The sequence below is a fragment of the Piliocolobus tephrosceles genome, chromosome 18 (genome assembly GCF_002776525.5).
Source record: "Piliocolobus tephrosceles isolate RC106 chromosome 18, ASM277652v3, whole genome shotgun sequence".
Classification (NCBI taxonomy): domain Eukaryota; kingdom Metazoa; phylum Chordata; class Mammalia; order Primates; family Cercopithecidae; genus Piliocolobus; species Piliocolobus tephrosceles.
The window spans coordinates 17967956-17986734 of NC_045451.1; the positions used below are offsets into that span (position 1 = coordinate 17967956).

An 18779-nucleotide genomic window follows, 5' to 3' on the forward strand; every position below is an offset into this window, starting at 1 on the left:
AAAAAAAAAAAAAAAAAAAAAAAAAAAAAAAACAACTTTTTGGCCAGGAGCAGTGGTTCATGCCTGTAAGTGCAACATTGTAGGAAGCTGAGGTGGGAGGATCTCTTGAGGTTAGGATTTGGAGACCAGCCAAGACAACATAATGAGACCCACATCTCTACCAAAAATACAAAAAATTAGCTGGGCATGGTGGCATGTGCCTGTAATCCCAGCTATTTGGGAGGCAGAGGCAGGAGGATGGTTTGAGCTCAGTTTAGAGTGAGCTATGATGGCACCACTGCACTCTAGCCTGAGTGACAGAGAGACACCTGTCTCAAAAAATTACATTCAAAATGGATACTTAATAGATTTACATATTTTCAGGGTACATGTAATAATACATTCATAATAATTGTTATTTTCAAATGTTAATAAGGTTTTTTTGTTTTGTTACTGTTGCTGGGTTACTGCTTATTTAGTATTTACTTAGTGCCAGACATTGTGCTTCTTGTTTCATGGGTCGCCAGCCATTTCCATCCAAACCAAGAAGCCCCATTCAAACCAAGAAGCCCATCTCCACCAGCCAGCCTGCCTCCCTAGTTGTCATTGAAAAGGCAAAGTTTTCACAAACAGGGAAATCTGCCAGTCAGATTAATGATATGTTTGAAGGACTATTTTACCAGCTCACTTAATGCTTGCTCCCTAAATCGAAACATTTTTCTTTCCTGGTAAATTACATTTATACGCTCTTAAAATTCTTTATGTATTTGTAACACAGTTGTGGACAATGTTGTTCATGTTAGGTTTGAGCTAGGCAAAACTTGTTTTCCCTTTTAATTTTAAATCGTTTTTCTAATTTTGTGTGAAATTTGTATGTTTTTAAAAATAAGATATTTACATACATTTATATATTTACATACATGACATACATTAAAATTTTTAGTATAAAATTTGCAGGTTTTGAGTAGTGTATTGAGTCACGTGTCTACAGCAATAATCAAGCTGTAGAGCTGTTTCATCACCCCCGTGACCCTCACTCTGTGCCCCTTTGTAGTCAACCTCTCCCCTGCCACCCAGCCCCTGGCAAACACTGATTTATGTCCTGTTTTTATTGCAAGAATGTCATATAATGTCATATAAATTACATTCAGTATGTAATCTTTTGAGTTAGGTTTCTTTCACTTAGCATTTGAGATTCATCCATGTTGCATGAGTGAGGAGTTTTTTTTTTTTTTTTTTTTTGAGACAGTCTCACTGTGTCCCCCAGGCTGCAATGCAGTGGTGTGATCTGGGCTCACTACAACCTCTGCCTCCTGGGTTCAAGCGATTCTCTTGCCTCAGCCTCCCAAGTAGCTGGGACTACACGTGTGTGCCACCACGCCTGGCTAATTTATGTATTTTTAGCAGAGGCAGGGTTTCACTATGTTGGCCAGGCTGGTCTTGAACTCTTGACCTTAGGTGATAGGCCCACCTTGGCCTTGGCCTCCCAAAGTGCTAGGATTACTGGCGTGAGCCACTATGCCTGGTGAGTTTGTTCTTTTTTATTTCCAAGTAGTATTCTATTATATGTATATACAACAGTTGATTTATCCATTCTTCACTAGAGATAACATTTGTGTTTTTTTCCAATTTCTGACAGTTATGAATAAACCTGCTATAAATATTTGCATACAGGATTTTTGTGTGAGCATAAAATTGCATTCCACTGGGGTAAATACCCAGGAGTGGAGTTGTAGGATTGTAAATATATTTTTAACTTTATAAGAAACTTCCAGATGAATTTTCAGAAAGGCAGTATCAGTTTGAATTCCCACCAGGAGTGTATGAAAGCTCTAGTTTCTCCACATCTTTGTCAGCACTTGGTTTTGCCAGTTTAAAAATTTTTATGTATCCTAGTGTGTGTAAAGTGGTATCTCATTGTGGTTCTGATTTGCACTTCCTTACTGCCTCGTGATGCATCTTTTTATGTCTTCTTGAAGAGGTCTTTGTATATTCTTTATTCAAGTCCATTATCAGACATATGATTTGCAAATATTTTCTCCTAATCTGTGATTTGTCTTTTCATTCTCTTAACAGTGTCCTTTTTAAAAATTATTAGTATACGTTAAGTTCTGTGATACATGTGCAGAACGTGCAGGTTTGTTACATAGGTATACACATGCCATGGCGGTTTGCTGCACCTATCAACCCGTCATCTACATTAGGTATTTCTCCTAATGCTATCCCTCTCCTAGCCCCCCACCCCACGACAGGACCTGGTGTGTGATGTTCCCCTCCCTGGGTCCATGTGTTCTCATTGTTCACCTCCCACTTGTAAGTGAGAACATGCAGTGTTTAGTTTTCTGTTCATATGTTAGCTTGCTGAGAATGATGTTTTCATCCATGTCCCTGAAAAGGACATGAACACATCCTTTTTGATGGCTGCACAGTATTCCATATTGTATATGTGCCATATTTTCTTTATCCAGTCTATCAATGTTGGGCATTTGGGTTGGTTCCAAGTCTTTGCTATTGTGAACAGTGCTGCAATAAACATACGTGTGCATGTTCTTTATAGTAGAATGATTTATAATCCTTTGGGTATATACTCAGTAATGGGATTGCTGGGTCATATGGTAATTCTGGTTCTAGATCCTTGAGGAATCACCACACTGTCTTCCACAATGGTTGAACTAATTTACACCCACCAACAGTGTTAAAAAGCATTCCTATTTCTCCACATCTTTTCCAGCATCTATTGTTTCCTGACTTCTTTAATGATCGCCATTCTAACTGGCATGAGATGGTACCTTAATATGGTTTTGATTTGCATTTCTCTAATAATCAGTGATGATGGATGAGCTTTTTTTTGTATGTTTGTAGGCTGCATAAATGTCTTCTTTTGAGAAGTGTCTGTTCATGTCCTTCACCCACTTTTTGATAGGGTTGTTTTCTTTTCTTGTAAATTTGTTTAAGTTCCTTGTAGATTCTTGATATTAGACCTTTGTCAGATGGATAGATTGCAAAAATTTTCTCCCATTCTCTAGGTTGCCTGTTGACTCTGATGATAGTTTCTTTTGCTGGGCAGAAGCTCTTTGTTTAATTCAATCCCATTTGTCAATTTTGGCTTTTGTTGCCATTGCATTTGGTGTTTTAGTCATGATGTCTTTGCCCATGCCTGTGTCCTGAATGGTATTGCCTAGGTTTTCTTCTAGAGTTGTTATGGTTTTAGGTCTTATGTTTAAGTTTTTAATCCATCTTGAGTCAATGTTGTATAAGGTATAAGGAAGGGGTCCAGTATCAGTTTTCTGCCTATGGCTAGCCAGTTTTCCCAACACCATTTATTAAGTAGGAAATCCTTTCCCCATTGATTGTTTTTGTCAGATTTGTCAAAGATCAGATGGTTGTAGATGTGTGGCATTATTTCTGAGGCTTCTATTCTGTTCCATTGGTCTATATTTTGGTACCAGCACCATGTTGTTTTGGTTACTGTAGCCTTGTAGTGTAGTTTGAAGTCAGGTACTATGATGCCTACAGCTTTGTTCTTTTTTGCTTATGCTTGTTTTGGCTATATAGGCTCTTTTTTGATTCCATATGAAATTTAAAGTAGTTTTTTCTAATTTTGTGAAGAAAGTCAATGGTAGCTTGATAGGGATAGCATTGAATCTGTAAGTTACTTTGGGCAGTATGGCCATTTTCACGATATTGATTCTTCCTATCCATGAGCATGGAATGTTTTTTTCATTTGTTTGTGTCCTCTCATTTCCTTGAGCAGTGGTTTGCAGTTCTCCTTGAAGAGGTCCTTCACATCCCTTGTAAGTTGGATTCCTAGCTATTTTCTTCTCTTTGTAGCGATTGTGAATGAGAGTTCACTCATGATTTGGCTGTCTGTTTTATCTATTATTGGTGTATAGGAATTCTTGTGATTTTTGCACATTGATTTTGTATCCTGAGACGTTGCTGAAGTTGTGTGTCAGCTTAAGGAGATTTTGGGCTGAGATGATGGGGTTTTCTAAATATACAATCATGTCATCTGCAAACAAGGACAGTTTGACTTCCTCTTTTACTGTTCGAATACCCTTTATTTCTTCCTCTTGCCTGATTGCCCTGGCCAGAACTTCCAATATTATGTTGAATAGGAGTGGTGAGAGAGGGCATCCTTGTCTTGGGCCAGTTTTCAAAGGGAATGCTTCCAGTTTTTGACCATTCAGTATGATATTGGCTGTGGGTTTGTCATAAATGACTCTTAATATTTTGAGATATGTTCCATCAATACCTAGCTTATTGAGAGTTTTTAGCATTTAGTTGAATTTTGTTGAAGGCTTTTTCTGCATCTTTTGAGATAGTCATGTGGTTTTTGTCATTGGTTCTGTTTATGTGATGGATTACATTTGTTGATTTGTGTATGTTGAACCAGCCTTGCATCCCAGGGATGAAGCCAACTTGATCGTGGTGGATAAACTTTTTGATGTACTGCTGGATTCGGTTTGCCAGTATTTTATTGAGAATTTTCACATTGATGTTCATCAGGGATATTGGCTGGAAATTTTCTTTTTTTGTTGTGTCTTTGCCAGGCTTTGGTATCAGGATGATGCTGGCCTCATAAAATGAGTTAGGGTGGAGTTCCTCTTTTTCTACTGTTTGGAATAGTTTCAGAAGGAATGCTACCACCTCCTCATTGTACCTCTGGTAGAATTCGGCTGTGAATCTGTCTGGTCCTGGGGTTTTTTTGGTTGGTAGACTATTAATTACTGCCTCAATTTCAGAGCTTGTTATTGGTCTATTCAGGGATTTGACTTCTTCCTGGTTTAGTCTTGGGAGGGTGTATATGTCCAGGACTTTACCAATTTCTTCTAGATTTTCTATTTAATTTGCATAGTGGTGTTTATAGTATTCTCTGATGGTAGTTTGTATTTCTGTGGGATCAGCAGTGATAGCCCCTTTATCATTTTTTATTGTGTCTATTTGATTCTTCTCTCTTTTCTTCTTTATTAGTCTTGCTAGCAGTCTGTCTATTTTGTTAATCTTTTCAAAAAACCAGCTCCTGGATTCACTGATTTTTTGAAGGGTTTTCTATCTCCTTCAGTTCTGCTCGGATCTTAGTTACTTCTTGTCTTCTGCTAGCTTTTGAATTTGTTTGCTCTTGCTTCTCTAGTTTCTTTAATTGTCATGTTAGGGTGTTGATTTTAGATCTTTCTCACTTTCTCCTGTGGGCATTTAGTGCTATAAATTTCCCTCTAAACACTGTTTGAGCTGTATCCCAGAGATTCTGGTGTGTTGTTCTGGTTTCAAAGAACTATATTTCTGCCTTGATTTTGTTATTTACCCAGTAGTCATTCAGGAGCCGATTGTTCAGTTTCCATGTAGTTGTGTGTGTGTTGAGTGAGTTTCTTAATCCTGAGTTCTAATTTGATTGCACTGTGGTCTGAGAGATTGTTTGTTATGATTTCCATTCTTTTGCATTTGCTGAGGAGTGTTTTACTTCCAGTTATGTGGTCAATTTTAGATTGTTGATGTGGTGCTGAGAAGAATGTATATTCTGTTGATCTCCAGATGTTTATTAGATCTGCTTGGTCCAGAGCTGAGTTCAAGTCCTGAATATCCCTGTTAATTTTCTATCTTGTTGATCTGTCTAATATTGACTGGGTGTTAAAGTCTCCCGCTATTATTGTTTGGGAGTCTAAGACTCTTTGTAGGTCTCTAAGAACTTGCTTTATGAATCTGGGTGCTCCTGTGTTGGGTGCGTATACATTTTAGGATAGTTAGCTCTTCTTGTTGCATTGATACTTTTACCATTATGTAATGACCGTCTTTGTCTTTTTTGATCTTTGTTGGTTTAAAGTCTGTTTTATCAGAGACAAGAATGCAACTCCTGTTTATTTTTCGCTTTCCGTTTACTTGGTGAATATTTCTCCATCCATTTATTTTGAGCCTATGTGTGTCTTTGCATGTGAGATGGGTCTCCTGAATACAGCACACTGATGGGTCTTGATTCTTTGTCCAATTTGCTGGTCTGTGTCTTTTAATTGGGGCATTTAGCCCATTTACATTTAAGGTTTATATTGTTATGTGTGAGTTTGATCCTGTCATTATGATGCCAGCTGATTATTTTGCCTGTTAGTTGATGCAGTTTCCTCATAGTGTCAATGGTTTTTACAATTTGGTATGTTTTTGCAGTGGCTGTTACGGGTTTTTCCCTTCTGTATTTTGTGCTTCCTTCAAGAGTTCTTGTAAGGCAGGCCTGGTGGTGACAGAATCTCTTAGCATTTGCTTGTCTATAAAGGATTTTATTTCTCCTTTGCTTATGAAGCTTAGTTTGGCTTATGAAGCTTAGTTTGGCTGGATATGAAATTCTGGGTTGAAAATTCTTTTTTTTAAGAATGTTGAATGTTGGCTCCCACTGTCTCCAGGCTTGTAGGGTTTCTGCAAAGAGATCCGCTGTTAGTCTGATGGGCTTGTCTTTGTGGGTAACTTGATCTTTCTCTCTGGCTGCCCTTAACATTTTTTCATTCATTTCAACCTTTGTGAATCTGATGATTATGTGTCTTGGGGTTGCTCTTCTTGAGGAGGATCTTTGTGGTGGTCTCTGTATTTCCTGAATTTGAATGTTGACCTGTCTTGCTAGGTTGGTCCTGGATAATACCCTGAAGAGTGTTTTCAACTTGGTTCCATTCTGCCCGTCACTTTCAGGTACACCAATCAAATGTAGGTTTGGTTTTTTCACATAGTCCCATATTTCTGGGAGGCTTTGTTCATTCCTTTTAATTCTTTTTTCTCTAATCTTGTCTTTATGCTTTTTTCATTAAGTTGATCTTCAGTCTCTGATATCCTTTCTTCTGCTTGATCGATTTGGCTGTTGATACTTGTGTATGCTTCACGAAGTTCTCACACTGTATTTTTCAGCTTCATCAGGTCATTTATGTTCTTCTCTAAACTAGTTATTCTAGTTAGCAATTCCTCTTTTTTTTTCAAGGTTTTAACTTTTTTACATTGGGTTAGAACATGCTCCTTTAGCTTGGAAGAGTTTGTTATTACCCACCTTCTGAAGTCTACTTCTGTCAATTTGCAAACTCATTCTGTGTCCAGTTTTGTTCCCTTGCTGGCGAGGAGTTGTAATCCTTTGGAGAAGAGGTGTTCTGGTTTTTGGGATTTTCTGCCTTTTTGTGCTGGTTTTTCCTTATCTTCATGGATTTATCTACCTTTGGTCTTTGATGTTGGTGACCTTTGGATGGGGTTTCTGTGTGGACATCCTTTTTGTTGATATTGATGCTGTTCTTTTCTGTTTGTTAGTTTGCCTTCTGACAGTCAGTTCCCTCTGCTGCAGGTCTATTGGAGTTTGCTGGAGGTCCGCTCCAGACCCTGTTTGCCTGGGTATCACCAGCAGAGGCTGCAGAACAGCAAAGATTGCTGTCTGATCCTTCCTCTGGAAGCTTCTTCCCAGAGGGGCACCTGCTGGATGCCAGTTGGAGCTCTCCTGTATGAGGTGTCTGTTGACCCCTGCTCAGAGGTGTCTCCCAGTCAGAAGGCATGGGGGTCAAGGACCCACTAGAGGAAGCAGTCTGTCCCTTAGAGCTTGAGTGCTGTGCTGGGAGATCTGCTGCTCTCTTCAGAGCCAGCAGGCAGGAATGTTTAAGTCTGCAGAAGCTGCACCCATAGCTGCCCCTTCCCCCAGGTGTTCTTTCCTAGGGAGATGGGAGTTTTATCTGTAAGTCTCTGACTAGGGCTGCTGCCTTTCTTTCAGAGATACCCTGCCCAGAGAGGAGAAATCTGGAGAGGCAGTCTGGCTACAGTGGCTTTGCAGAGCTGTGGTGGGCTCTGCCCAGTTTGAACTTCGTGGTGGCTTTGTTTACACTGTGAGGAGAAAACTGCCTACGCAATCCTCAGTAATGGCGGACCCCCCTCCCTCCACCAAGCTCCAGCATCCCAGGTTGACCACAGACTGCTGAGCTGGCAGCGAAAATTTCAAGCCAGTGGATTTCAGCTTGCTGGGCTCCATGGAGGTGGGATCCACTGGAAACAGAAGTGAATAGTTCTGTCTCACTGGCATTCCAGGCGCCACTGGGGTTTCTTTCCAAAAAAGAAAAAAAAAAAAAAAAACTCCTGCAGCTAGCTCAGGGTCTGCCCAAATTGCTGCCCAGTTTTGTGCTTGAAATCCGGGGCCCTGGAGGTGTAGGCACCCGAGGAAGTCTCCTGGTCTGCCGGTTGCAAAGACCATGGGAAGAGCGTAATATCTGGGCTGGAGTGCACTTTTCCTCACAGCACAGTCGCCCATGGCTTCCCTTGGCTAGTAGAGGGAGTTCCCTCACCCTCTGCGCTTCCCAGGTGAGGGGACGCCCCACCCTGCTTCAGTTCACCCTCTGTGGGCTGCACCCACTGTCTAACCAGTCCGATTGAGATGAGCCGGGTACGTCAGTTGGAGATGCAGATATCACCTGCCTTCTGTGTTGTTCTCGCTGGGACCTGCAGACCGGAGTTTTTCCTATTCAGCCATCTGGCCACAACGGTGTCCTTTGAAGAACAGAAATTCTTAACTTCAGTGAAGTCTACTTTTTCTTTGATGGGTTGGGATTCTGGTGTAACATGGAAGAAATCTTTGTCCAATCACGATTACAAAGATTTTCTCCTATGTTTCCTTTTACAAATTTTTTAGTTTTAGGTTTTTACATTTAGGTGCATGATTCATTTTGAGGTTTTTTTGTGGGTGTATAACCGAGGCTTATTTCTTTATTTTTTTGCAAATGGTATCCGATCGTTCCAGCATCTGTTGAAAGCACTAGAGTGAGTTTTTAATTATTATTGAAGTTCTTTTAAAGTAAGTTACTTAAGACTTCTAAACTATTTAAGATTATTGTCTCTCTCACTTCCACATTGTTGGAAATGAAACATTGCCCTCAATACTCTAAAGTTCATTATTTATTTATTTACTGAGACAAACTCTGGCTTATGTTGCCCAGACTGGTCTCAAACTCCTAGGCTTAAGAGATGCTCTCACCTCCCTCCCAAGAAGCTGCAACCACTATGCTCAACTCTTAAAATTAAAATTGTCCGCACTTGATAATGTGAATTTTGGCTTTTCCCTCTTGAATAGTTTGTGTTCTTTTTATTTTAAATATCAAATAATTATTTGTTTCTGTATTCATAATAGAAAATAAAAAACCAATAATATCTGAGAACCCAATTTCCAAATTCAAGAAATGTCTTCAAGTTAGAGGATACAAAAACAAAAAGCCATTATATCGTTAAAAATTGAGTCATGAAAATTATGGCACAAAATAGTAATGCAACTTTAATTACTAATTAAGAAGAATTAAGTATGCCTTTCTTTGTTCTCACAGTACATTATTATACTTCCTTTATAGCTTTTCTTTCGTATTACAGATATTTCTTTCTGTGTTGATCCCACTCCCCATACTCAAGGGCAAAAGCTATGACTTAGTCAGATTTTTATTCCCCGGTGCCTAGCAAAACCAGAAACTCAAAGGGTAGCAAAAACCTAAAAAAAATTGTTACATTGAACAGTACAAAAAGTTTCTCAATGTGAGTATTAATATTTACTGGTTGAGTGATAGTATTTACAGATTTTATTAATGTATTTGAGTAATTTAAGATGCACAGTTTTAGATGTTTTGATATTTTAGAAATAGCGTTGCTTCTCCAATTGATAATACCTTACAGTTGCTCTAGTGTCAATGGGAGGCAAAGGGATCTTGATAAGCAGCAGTCGTTACTGCCCGTGCAAGGAAGACCTAGTCCAAGCTGTTCATGTTGTACTTCAGCGGAGTTTTGCACATTGTTGGTACTGCACATGTTGAGCTTTATTGCCTTCTAAAATATCTTTTAAAATATTATATTATGATTTGGCATTGAAACAAGAGTTATTGTGTAGGGAGAACAGCATGGAAACAGAATCAGGGAGTGAATCTAACACTGGTGAAACAAATTTGTCTAACTGTGCCTACAAGAGTGCTTTATAGACACTAAGAAATAAGAAAGCATTGTATTATTTAAATTGGCAAGAACTTTTCTTCAATGACCCATAAAACAGTGATGAGATTTATAATTCATGACATCTCAGATTTGATGAAATATAGAATTTTTGTTCTTTGTGACCTGCCTAAGAAGAGAATGGACTCTAAACAATTGCTTCTTGTTGTTGTAAGACAGAAGATATGCAGAAGACTAGAAAATGGCACATCATGCTCACTCAGAATAAAGAACATCCTGAAAATTATATATTTCAAATTATACTTCAAGCATTTAAGTTAAGAGACTGAAAATTGATTGATTGATTACTTAAAAGCTAAAAAGACCCAAGGGACTGGGTAGTAATCAGTGTGGTTTCCTAAAGACCCAATTCTATCAATTCAACTCAATTTCTCTTTTTGAAAAAGTATGTGCTTCTTAGACAAATAATAGGCCTAAGGGAAATAAATCAAAAGCAGAACTTTTGTTTCAATTTTATATGACATTATTAATGACAAAGTGGGAAGATGGGCGTGGAGCAGACATCTGAGTGAATGTTATTCCAAAGCCGTAGACTGAGCCGTCAGTGGCCTCTAAAGTATTTATTATATGTGATTTGTCCATCTACCCAACTTATTGACCCTTTTCTTAATTCCATTTTCTGGCAGCTCATAAGTTCAGAAGAGAAATGAAAGTGACCTTGGCAAAATTGATATGTATTTTGATTAAACGTAGATATCGTTTTAGTAATGACAGTGAAAAACAGTACTCCGTCTTAAGAGGCTTCATGTTTTCTGCAGGTAAGAGAGCTGAAGAAAACACATTTTGAGATTTCTTTCAGAGACAGAGTTGTTATAGTTAACAGACTTTTTAAAACAAACGGCTTGTAATAAAGTCTAAACTATATTGTGATAATCTGACGTAAATATTATTTTATTATTTAGAATTATCTCAGACATTATTTTAAGACATAAGATAACATTTAAATATTTAGAACCCTCGAAGTTCTTTTTCTGGTTGCTTAATTGTTTGAATAGAGTTTTTGTACTAAAGAAACAAGCTGGTTTCGGTGGCTCACGCCTGTAATCCTAGGCCTTTGGGAGGCTGAGGCAGGAGTATTGCTTGAGCTCAGGAGTTTGAGACCAGCCTGGAAAACATAGGGAGACCTTGTCTCTACAACGACAAAATAAAACAACAACAACAACAAAAATAGGTGGCTGCGGCACGATCATGGCTCACTGCAGCCTCGACCTCTTGGCTTCAAGCAGTCCTTCCACCTCATGCTCCTGAGTAGCTGGGACTACAGGCTGCAGTGAGCCTTGAGCATGCCATTGCACTCCAGCTTGAGCGACAGAGAGATACCCTGTCTCAAACAAACAACAACGCAAAAATTAGGTGGCTGTGGTGGCACATGCCTATAGTCCCAGCTAGTTAGGATGGTGAGGTGGAAGGATTGCTTGAGCCCAAGAAGTCAAGCCTACAGTGAACCATGATTGTGCCACTGCACCCCAGCTTGGGTGACAGAGTGAGACCCTGTCTCAAACAAACAAACAAACAAAAAAAAAAAAAAAAAGAAAAACCCAGTAATTCAAAAATTTGAGTATTTCCCTTATTTACAGTGACTAGTTATGGTTAGCAATGTATTATTGTTTACTTGAGGCATACCACATAGTAGAGGAGCCGATGACATATACCAAAATAGTATTGTTGTTTTAATCACCTATTATAATTCTAGCGTGTGATATTAGTTCTCAAAGAATGAGAATAAGAAATTATAGTATTTTAATTACATCTAGATTTAGTTGATAATTTAGAAGTTAATCTCAGCATTTTGCATTGTTTCAAGATCATTGTGTACAGGATAGAAAGATTTCTGGTTGGTGGAATTCTGGATCCTTTGCTGTGATTCTGTTCCTTTGCTGTGATTGATTGCATCTTAAATGAATACAGAACAAACATATGAACTCGTCCCTTATTCCCTTCTCAAGCAGTGTTAATTCAGTTCTATCAAGTAGCATAGAAAAAAGTTATTATAAACACATGTTAACTTGAGTTACATTTTAATGTTATAACTGTGGTTTTTGTCAAGGTTGTCAGTGGCCTCCATGTTCCTAAAGTCTGTGGTGAATTCCTGATGTTCTTATTTGACCTGTAGCAGCGTTTGTCAAGGTGATCACTCTATCCTTTGGAAACACATTCTTCATGCCTTCAGAACACTGTACTTCCTCCATTTTCCTCCTGCCTCCCTGGTCGCCCCCCAGTCTCCTTGCCTGTCCTTACACTCCTTCCGACCTCTTCATGTTGGGGTGCTTCAGGGCTCGTTTCACTGTCCTCTTTCTGTCTATGCTCAGTCCCTTGCAATCTCATTTGTTTTACTTGCTTTAAGTACCATCTATGTGCTTATGACTCCCAAATTCGTATTTCCAGCCCAGGACCCTTCTACAAACTCCTCACTCTTACAACCAAAGCCATGACATGTCTTTACTTGATGTCTAATAGACTCTGCAAATGTCATGTGTATGTCCAGAACTGAATTCCAATACTTGTCACCCCTGCCACCTGCTCTACCTGCAGACTTCCCTGTCTCAGTTAATGGCAACTCCATTCTTCTTGTTGCTCGGTTGACTCTTCTCTTTCTTCCCTATCCTCATCCACGTTTTTAGGAAATCCTGTTGGCTCTACTTTCAAATTATGTACAGATTCTGACCACTTCCTATCACCTCCATTCCCATTACTTAGGTGAAACCATCATCATCTCTTACCTGGATTATTGCAGTAGCTTCTCAGTTGGTCTTCCTCTTTTCATCCTTCTCTCCTTAAACTCCCCCCACCTCAACACAGCCTACTGAGTATTTTATAATGAAAACCCAGCCATGTCATACATCTGTTAAAAATCCTTCAGTCATTCCCCATTTTACTCAGAGTAAAAACCAAAGTCCTTATAGTTAGCCTATATGGTCCTAAATGATCTGGCTCCTTTGTTACTTTTCAGACCTCATCTCCTAAGAGTCCCTCACTCAACTCAGCCTTATGACCCCACCGTTGCTGTTCTTGAAATACAGCAGGCATGGTCCCACCTCAGAGCCTTTGCACTGGTGGTCCTTTTGCTTGGAACACTTTCCTCGATAGTTCATGCCCATTCTCTTCTCTTTAGGACTGCCATGTGCTCTTTTCACGAAGAGTCACTGGTAGCGAACCTCCCACACTGTTCATCTACTAAACTCAGTGGTGTGACTCTGCTCACTGTAAGTCTTTGCATAAATGCCACTTCTCTGTGATACCAGTCCCGACCACCCAGTTTATTTAATTGTGTTTTTCCATAGGGTATTGCGGTACAGGCATTTGGTTACATGAATAAGTTCTTTAGTGCTGATTTGTGAGATTTTGGTGCGCCCATCACCTGAGCAGTATACACTGCACCATATTTGTAGTCTTTTATCCCTCACCCCCTGCCACTCTCCCCCCAAGTCTCCAAAGTCCATTGTATCATTCTTATGCCTTTGTGCCCTCAAAGCTTAGCTCCTACACATCAGTGAGAACATATGATGTTTGGTTTTCCATTCCTGAGTTACATCACTTAGAATAATCTCCAATTGGCTGGGTGCAGTGGCTCATGCCTGTAATCCCAGCACTTTGGGAGGCTGAGGCGGGCAGATTACCTGAGTTCAGGAGTTCTCGACCAGCCTGGGCAACATGGTGAAGCCCTGTCTCTACTAAAATACAAAAAGTTAGCCGTGCATGGCAGTGTGCGCCCATAGTCCCAGCTACTTGGGAGAATTACTTGAATCTGGGAGGCGGAGGTTGCAGTGAGCCGAGATTGTGCCACTTTACTCCAGCCTGGGTGACAAAGCAAGACTCCATCTCAAAGAAGGAGGAAAAAAAAATAGTCTCTAATCTCATCCAGGTTACTGAAAATGCTGTTAGTTCATTCCTTTTTATGACTGTGTAGTATTCCATCACATATATTTACCACAGTTTTTTTAATCCACTCTTTGATTGATGGGCATTTAGCCAACCTTCCAGTTTAAATTGGAAACCATCTTAGCTTCCCTGGCCTCACTTATTTTGTTCTATTCTGCTCCCCCCCCCGTATCAATTATTACCTTCTAATAAACTACTTTAGTGACTTGATGTTTGATTGTCTTCTTCCCTTGCTAGAATGTAAACTCCATGAGGGCAGAGATTTTTGGTTGTTTTATTTACTCTATATTAAATGCCTATAACAATATTTGGCACATAGGCGGCACTCAATAAATATTTGTTGAGTATATCATTTAAAATATATTGGGTTTTAAAATGCATTCAACATAGAGAAGGAAGATTAAATCAATGAGTTTTAAAACTAATGTATTTCATTAGATATATATTTGCTAGGGAGTTAAAGATTCAATTTTTAAAAAGTTTCATCTTCTAGCTGAGTATATCCATATGTGCTTTATGTCACAGAAAGAATCGATAGCTTATCTTGGTACCTTATCATAAATCAAAGGAATTTCAAGTGATAACAGCCATTCAGCAGGTATGTTTGATAAAGCTTTTTCAAGTTTAATTAGGATTTACAGATCTTTGAGAAGCAATTAAAAAAATGCCTGCATGTTATTGATTCATAAATAATATTATGGCTTGCTTTATTGGTATGTATGGGATGCTATAATGCATGTGTTATTCAAGTGCAAATATTGATCAAGTCATTAACATCATTAGAAAATTAAGCTACAACAGTTTTTTAAGTGACTGGGTAGAAGGAATGTATTTAGAAATATATTTACAATATATATATATATATTTTTAAATTATACTTTAAGTTCGAGGGTACATGTGCATAACGTGCAGGTTTGTTACATATGTATACTTGTGCCATATTGGTGTGCTGCACCCATCAACTCGTCAGCACCCGTGAATTCATCATTTATATCAGGTATAACTCCCAATGCAATACCTCTCCCCTCCCCCCGCCCCATGATAGGCCCCGTTGTGTGATGTTCCCTTTCCCGAGTCCAAGTGATCTCATTGTTTAGTTCCCACCTATGAGTGAGAACATATGGTGTTTGGTTTTCTGTTCTTGTGATAGGGTTAACAAATATACAAGAAAAAAACAAACAACCCCATCAAAAAGTGGGCAAAGGATATGAACAGACATTTCTCAAAAGAAGACATTCATTTATAATATATTTTTATCATGACCTGGTACCTTTTCAGTGAAATGATGGCACAGCCAGTGTTTGCATGTAAACATAAGAATTAAGAGGTTTTCTGTTTTTTTTTTTTTTTTTTAAATAATAGGAAAGCGCTTTTATCAGAGGATTTGAAACAATGCATATCAATAATACAACAGTCCTTACTAGCATTTCATAAACATTCAAAGCACCCATGAAAATGGTTTAGAAAAAGGAGTTGGATTACCTTCTTCACAGTTATGATACCAACTTGAAAATTGGGATCTGTGCTAATGTCAAAGGCATCTGCACCATCTCCATCCACAATAGTGTATTTCATCTCTGCATTTATGCCTTCATCCAAGTCCTTGGCAAACACTCTCCCGACAGTGGAGCTAATTGGAGCTGATTCCAACACACTCATCTGGTAATGTTCTACAAAGAAAAGCCAGGACACGCATTCTTGATAATCCGTCAGTATAAAAAATGCCTCATCATTATCATATCTTATCAGGGGTGCTGTGCAAAATATCTTTCTTCTGGGTTCAAAAAGTAAAACTTGAGTTTTTACAGATAAAAACTAAGGTCCATAAAGGCTGAGCAAACGGTCATACAGGCCATAGCCTGTATTGGATGTTCAATAAAGAGGAGTAAAAAAGCTTAAGTAAAACAGGGTGAAAGCAGAATGACTTAGTCCTAGTGACTGTAGCTTGAGTGGTAGGAAGTACCTTGCATTCAAATCTTTTAGTACTTCCTAGTGAACTGAAGTATTTCCTTAAATTGCAGTTCCTTCTGAGAGTGATAAACATTGTGGTCACAAAGTGTATATTTATTCTGTTTACACTTCAAATGTCCACCTTTTCTTTCATGGCCTGGCCCGTGTGCTGAGTGCCTGTCTCTACGACCATTTGCTCAGAGGTCATGGAGATCAGTGCTCTGTAAAGGGGGAGCAGCCATGGAGAGCAAGCTCCATCAGCTCCATGTGCTGCCCCTCAGTGTGTCCTTGTACCCGAGACTGCCCTGGGCTGTCTCTCCATGGACAGATCCTTCATGCTTCTTGTTTTCTTGTTCCAGAATAAAATACTAAAAAGGTTCTCACATATGTAGGACTCTCAGAATTGGTCATCTCCTTTTGGACATGACATCCTGAGCTTACAATTAAATTTAGTTCACTTTCATCTCCATGAATTCGTATTTTTACCAACTTACCTTTTCTGGGGCTCAGCTTTTTGATGTTCTTTGTTATTTTGTCAATCATAATGTGACTGACTGAATAACAAACAAAAATCACACAATCACATTTTCCATATGTACGTGTTCCCTTTTATTCTAATATGCTTTGTAAGCTATAGCCTCGGGTGTGAGGGCTTGAGTTTCACAAAGATTCAGGGAGGTTGACAGCACCCAGCCAGCTCACAGCACCCTGCCTTGCACAGAAGAAATGATGCCTGTTCTTTACAAACATGAGCCAGGAAATCTTTAAAGTTTGTACTAAACTGGCAGGCAATTGGATTTCATGATCTGTTTCCATTTACTTCCAAAGTTGTTGATGGATTACACTTTGCTGTTGCAGAACTTTTGGGAAAAACAAGCATCTGCCTACAATGTTCCTCATCCCAATCAAGCTATGTTATATGTTTAAACATCTGCATACAATTTCTATACATGATACATTATATTATAAATAAATAGCTTGAGATCTTGATGTTTCATTGTATTTGGGTCTATTAAAGGTGACTGAGCTTGTTCAATGTAAAATAGTAGGTGGGTCATTTTGTCAACATTCCATAATCAGTTATAGTAATATTTGTGAAAAAGAAGCAAAATGGAATTCTTACAATGAGGACTCATTAGATTAATTAGGCGTAAGAGTATAGCCAAGATAGGTTTATGGAATATCAAGGTTATCTAAACTTAGTTTTAGCAAATCGATGGGGAACTATTTAATGAAGAGAGAATGCAAAGTTTTAAAAGGTCAAAAAGGAGGAAGCAGTGATAATGTGTGTAGAATGCATAGAGACACAGAGATTTAAATTTTTTTACATTTTTGTTTTGTCTTCCATGAAACATAATCCATACTTCCACTCTATCCTAGAGTCTCCATTAAAACTATATTTTGAAAAAGTGACAACTTAAAATGTGTGCTTTAGAATGGTGTTAGGATGTTGTTTTGGGGCTGGGTGTGGTGGCTCATGCCTGTAATATCAGCACCTTGGGAACCTGAGGAATGCAGATGATATGAGCCCAAGAGTTCAAGACCAACCTGGGCAACATGACAAAATCCCATCTCTACAAAAAATACAAAAATTGCTTGGCGTGGTGGTATGCACCTGTCGTTCTGGCTATTCAGGAGCTGAGGTGGGAGGATTGCTTGAACCTGGGGGTTGAGGCTACAGTGAGCTGTGATTGCACCACTGCAGTCCAGCTTGGGTGACAGAGCAAGACCCTGTCTCAGAAAAACAAAAAAAAGATCTTGGTTTGCGAGGCAAGGCTAAAAACCCAGTAATCCTTGTATTGTGTTCTGCTATTGTGAAGCTGCCATGTTTGGGGTAACATGACTCCTGGCAATATGTCAGAATCCATCTACCTTTGAGCTATGTAATAACCTGAGCTATGTAATAAGCTGGTTGTACCGTCCCTTCTGCCTCCATCAGAGACACCTGTCTAGTGTCAAATGTAAAAAGCCAAATAGTTCAAGGGTGTTCAAGAATTTATAGTCTGTAGTGTGAGTAATATGAGCCCTTCATGAAGTAATGAAGATGGAACCCACAGGATCACTAAAGCAACACAAAGTCCATCCATGTGGCATTTCACAAACTGTTCTGTGATGCTCTCGTATTCTGCACTGTCAGACCAAGCAACTTAGGAACTTACTCACTTGCACCCTTTGTGAAATACTTCTCTAATATTCTGCTTTTTCCATCATGAATGCTCATGGGACTTTGTATATTCCGTTTGCATGTAAATATTTGAGTTCTCCTGTGTTTACATAGATACAAGGGAAGGTTCACTTGGTCTGACTGATTCAGAATGCAACTATTCATCTGACGGTCTGGCTAGTCTGGCTAGACTCTTTCTCCTTTTAGTTTTTTTTAAAGCCCTATTTACCTAGCTAAGTGTTTCACCTGGAATTGCACTTCCTGCTCTCATTTCTCCTGCTGCTTCCTTCAGGCATCTGCTTCTCAAACTCACATCTCCATTCCTGGGCTCTGTTCCACGGTCATAGCTCTATATTTCCACTTTCCTTAAGGACATGCAGCCTGATTGTCCTGCTGTCACTTCATATTTAAATCTGAATTTGTCTGCCTCCTACACTGCCACTCGTTCCATTCTGCATCCTCTCTTTTTATTAGTAGTACAACCCTCCTCCCTGTCATCCAGCGTGAAAACATTGTCGTCATCTTTGACTCCACCCTTTGCCACGGTTCCCTAGTCAGGAAATCAAGAGGCAGAAGTCCATGTTTTCTTATTTGTCCCATTCCACTCCTCCTGCTACTTCCTTAAGTCCTTAGCAGTTCAAGTCTGGACCTCTCTAAATGTCTCCTGACCGACTCCCCTGCTCCTAGTCTCTGCCTTGCCAACCCCTCCTCCACATGGCTACCAAATTAGCCTTTCTTTATGTCTCCCTCTTGCTCAAAAACTTTTCTATGGCCTCCAGTAAAGATATAGTACATTTGCAAGAGCCGGTTTTAATTTTAGGAG

At 39.2% G+C, this 18779-nt stretch overlaps 1 protein-coding gene across 2 annotated transcripts in view; it reads right to left on the reverse strand.

Moving 5' to 3' along the window:
- Positions 1 to 18779, reverse strand: part of CDH20 (cadherin 20) — a 166372-nt gene that overhangs the window by 29626 nt on the left and 117967 nt on the right. For both annotated transcript variants that reach the window (XM_031934548.1, XM_031934549.1), the window contains exon 6: positions 15325 to 15512. In XM_031934548.1, coding sequence (XP_031790408.1) covers positions 15325 to 15512 — 188 coding nt within the window. The remainder of the gene's footprint in view (positions 1 to 15324; positions 15513 to 18779) is intronic.